Source organism: Corylus avellana, chromosome ca5, assembly GCF_901000735.1.
Source record: "Corylus avellana chromosome ca5, CavTom2PMs-1.0".
Taxonomy (NCBI): domain Eukaryota; kingdom Viridiplantae; phylum Streptophyta; class Magnoliopsida; order Fagales; family Betulaceae; genus Corylus; species Corylus avellana.
The window spans coordinates 26,519,844-26,524,278 of record NC_081545.1 but is presented as its reverse complement, the minus strand read 5'-3'; the positions used below and the strand labels follow the sequence as shown (position 1 = coordinate 26,524,278).

Sequence of the window (4,435 nt, the reverse complement as noted above, 5' to 3'; positions counted from 1 at the left end):
AAAAAAAAAAAAAAAAAAACAATTGGTATATCATAGCAATTTGAGTTGGTAATTAATAAAAAATTTGGTTGGTCTTAAGCTACAATTAATGTTTATTATTATGGTAGCAAAAGGTGAGAAAGACATTTAATTGCCCTATTGCATGGCCTTGTAGTAATTAGAAGAGGCAAAAGTGCCTGAAAGGAATTTAAAATATTGGGTACCAAATAAGAAGAAAAGGTATCAAATATTTAATATCTATGGACTCTTGTAATAACTCATTATCTCAAGGACTTCTTGAATTTTTTTTTAAAAAAAAAGAGTGAAAAGGAGTATAAGGCAAAAGAAAAGACGAAGAAGAAGTAAAGAAAGTGGAGATCCCTGCACGTATGTAATTAGTGCAATGGAGAGAACAGATGAATTCATTTATTACTTGTCAACTACCGCCCTTACACAGGGTTATTAAACCCCCCCACAGCCTTTCACAGAGGTTTACAAGAAAAACTCTTTCTCAGCTCTCAAAAAACACAAAGACGTACACAGAAAGAAAAACATCCACTGATGATGGGTTGTTTTTGTAGGTTAACGACGTTGTTGGTTGTGTTTTTGATGGTGGTGAGTTTTGGTTCAGGGCAAGAGCAAGGTGGTGGTGGCGGCGGTGGGAGTCCGGCAAGAGAGATGGTGCCCGCCATGTTCGTGTTCGGAGACTCTCTGATTGACAATGGCAATAACAACGACCTTCCTTCCTTTGCCAAGGCCAACTATTTCCCTTACGGCATTGACTTCAACGCTGGCCCTACCGGCCGTTTCTCCAACGGCTACACCATGGTTGATGAAATTGGTTTGTTTACTCATCATCACTATTTTTGCTTCTTTCTTTTTCTTTTTATCTTTATTTTTTTCTGGGTCGACTTCAAGGTCTTGGAATATATAAACCCAAGTTTAGAGTAATCAAATTGGTATAATGGGTACGTATTTTTGTTAACATGGAGTAGCATTAGAGCTAGCACATGCAGAACCTCAGATAGAGAGATCAGAGAGAGAGAGAGAGAGCTATGATCTCAATGCTTTACATTTTTTGTTATATTCAATTTTTGTCCTTCATAGTTTTCTGTATTTAAAAAAAAAAAAAAAAAAAAAAGAGTTGGATCTCTCTCTCTCTCTCTCTCTCTCTCAGTAGAACCTTAGTTTAGGAGCTAATTAATTAAAGAGGTTTGATATGAACACAACACAAACCCAACTCATGGCCAATTTCTCTCCTACGTGTAAAAAAAATTTGAATTTTAAACCAAACAAATTGTCTTTTTTCTTAAATTTTCAGAATCCCAAAATCTTCTCAATCAAAATTTTTTTTTTTAAATGACACGTAGGAGAAAAGTTGGCCATAAGTTGGATTTATGTTGTGACCTTAACACTTTCCTTAATTAAAACGCGTTTTTAATATTTAAAAAAAATTAGGTAAAAAATGTGGGATGGTAAAAAAATTTTAAAATACTTTTTTACTCTTAAAAAAAAAGCTTAAAAATTGCGGTTTTTTTTTTTTTTTTTTTTACGGACAAAACCTCTATTTCTCAAATAACAAAGAATATTAATATGAACATGCTAGATCTTCTATGTGATTGCTAGGAATTAACTATATTTTCTTTTATTTCATCACTACATCTACGTACATTTTTGTTCCTTTGATTTCCTAGTATATATATATATTGATAACCTATATTAATTGGTGTATATATGGTTCATATCTACAGCTGAATTACTTGGACTTCCTTTGCTTCCTGCATACTCTGAAGCTTCAGGTGAACAACTGCTTCACGGAGTCAACTATGCCTCCGCGGCCGCCGGAATCCTCGATATCACCGGCAGAAACTTTGTATGCCACCATCTTTTTCCATCTCCACTAGTGCATGCACCACCATATATATATGTTTTTAAACCTTCATTTTTAGAAAACACGATTTGTTTTAACCTACAATATGGTAAATTAAATGCATTTCACTGTTGGAAAACCGGATCTGGATCCCCTGGAATTCTTAGGGGAATGCTAATTTTTAAAATTTCGAATTCAGGCCATCAATTTTCATCTAAAAGTCATTATCCTGTATCTCACTACTAATAAAATAATAATAAATTTTAATGATATTAATAATCATCATTATTTTATTATTATTTTATTAATAGTGGGACACGTGGCAAGATAATGACTCTTATATAAAAATGAATGGCTTAGATCTAAAATTTCAGAAACTGAAATTCCCCTCAGAATTTTAAGGGATCTAAATTGAAAAACCAAGCAATATTCTGTGCATGACAGTCATTTAATTAATGACCCTTTTGTCCTCATAAATAAGAAATACCAACATGCAAAAATGAAAAATGAATCGTAAATTGAAGTGACAAAAATGACCCTGCGTGCGTTTTTTCATGATCAGGTGGGTCGCATACCGTTCGATCAGCAGATCAGAAACTTCCAGAGCACACTGGATCAGCTAACGAACACTCTTGGCGCTGATGATGTGGCCCGGGCGATCCGACGGTGCATATTTTTCGTTGGGATGGGTAGCAATGACTACCTAAACAATTACCTCATGCCCAATTACCCGACCCGGAATCAATACAACGGTCAGCAATTTGCTGCCCTCTTGGTCCAACGCTACACCCTGCAACTCACCGTAAGATTTTCCACTTCATTATCCCAAACTTAATTGGGCCGTGAAGGCCCAATAGAATCTCGACTGATAATTGGAAATATGCAGAGACTTTACAGTCTTGGAGCTCGGAAATTTGTCATTTCGGGGGTTGGGCAAATGGGCTGCATTCCTAGCATCTTGGCCCAAAGCCCAACAGGAAGTTGCTCAGAAGAAGTCAACCTTCTCGTTCAACCTTTCAACGCAAATGTGAAGACAATGATAAGCAACCTCAGCGCCAATCTTCCTGCTTCCACATTCACTTACGTTGACGTTGCCCATATGTTTTCCGACATCGCCACCAACGCTAGATCTTACGGTATATATTAATTATATCTTCATTTTGTTCTAATTAACCCACCATGCATGATTATCAAATATGATTTTTTTTTTTGTTTTTGTCGTAGGATTTACTGTTGTGAACCGAGGATGCTGTGGGATCGGGAGAAACAGAGGGCAGATAACGTGTCTTCCGTTCCAGACGCCATGCTCGAACCGAGACGAGTATATTTTCTGGGACGCTTTCCACCCGACAGAAAAAGTGAACATTATAATGGCGAGGAAGGCATTTAGTGGAGACCAGAGCTTTATTTCTCCGATGAATATAGAGCAGCTTGCAAATCTAGCTATTGAGATTAATTAGCGTGCGTTTGAAAAGATTGCAACTACTACTAGATCATGTATGCAATTCTTAATCATAAATGCGTCTATATAGTTTCCCATTTTCGTCGGTCCATTTGAGCGCTGTGTGTAGTAGAACTATATATATGTACGTTTAAAACAAATCAAAGAACAGTGTATGTGTGGGCTTAATTACTGCTATGAAATTCCAGCTACTTTGATTTGGATTTTACAGTATTATTTGCTGTACTTTAGCCACATCATAATCATTTTGTTTTGGTTAATTATTAGATGAACCTAGCTAGTCAATTTAGGGAATTAATACGTGGAAAAAGTTGTTAATTACTGTTACGTACTGATTTAATCAACTCAAATTCCACATATATTATTAATTAGGCCCACATATATTGTCTAATATATAACTCACTTAATGCCAGGATGTACGTTGAACACAAAATGTTTGGGATGTACATTCAAGAATTTTTTTACTCGTTTAGTAATGCTTTTAGAATCACGTGTTTTTTGTTTTTTTAGTTGCGATTTGACATAAAAAGTATATAGTAAACAAGCCCAATTATCATTATCTAGGCACGAAATCAATATCTATATATAACTGAAATTTATAGACAACAAGGTCATCACGGTTAAATTCACTTGGATTTATCAGTTTAAGCATTTGAGATAAGTGTTGATTTAACATGATATCAGAGTAAAAATATTAAGTTCAAATCCTCTCATTTCAATTAAATATTTTACATGTTGAGCCATATCTATTTAAAGGGAGTTTGAATCCACAAGTGATGGAGACTATTAAAGTATTTGATTAAATGATTTAATTTACCTAATTTTTATCAGCTTAAGCTTTTGAGAAAAATAATGATTTAATATTATAATATAGACAAATGTCTTAAGTTCAAACCATGTTTCTATCATTCACCTCGATTCCATTTATATATATATATATATATATAAGGAATATTATGAATGTTCATTATCTCAAACGATCCGTTAAAAGATCACACAAGCAAGAAGGAATGCTCCCTCTGTACAATATCACCTATACTTGATGGGACATCCTCCAACCAAGTAGACATAGTGACATGGGTGGTAGCCAATTTTGCTAGCGTATGCGCAGCATTATTGGCGTC

General features: G+C 34.9%; 1 protein-coding gene across 1 annotated transcript; it reads left to right on the top strand.

Moving 5' to 3' along the window:
- Nucleotides 1–464: 464 nt before the first annotated feature.
- LOC132181123 (GDSL esterase/lipase At1g71691-like) lies at nt 465–3,524 on the top strand. The gene is made up of 5 exons (XM_059594199.1): nt 465–820; nt 1,731–1,852; nt 2,412–2,651; nt 2,736–2,985; nt 3,074–3,524. The coding sequence occupies exons 1-5, from the start codon at nt 541–543 to the stop codon at nt 3,307–3,309; spliced, it is 1,128 nt and encodes a 375-aa protein (XP_059450182.1). The 5' UTR covers nt 465–540; the 3' UTR covers nt 3,310–3,524.
- The last annotated feature ends 911 nt before the right edge of the window (nt 3,525–4,435 follow it).

Coding starts and splice junctions, on each gene's coding strand:
- LOC132181123 (XM_059594199.1), top strand. CDS start 541: ATGATGGGTTGTTTTTGTAGGTTAACGACGTTGTTGGTTGTGTTTTTG. Junction 821..1,730: donor CACCATGGTTGATGAAATTG/GTTTGTTTACTC, acceptor TCATATCTACAG/CTGAATTACTTGGACTTCCT. Junction 1,853..2,411: donor ATATCACCGGCAGAAACTTT/GTATGCCACCAT, acceptor TTTCATGATCAG/GTGGGTCGCATACCGTTCGA.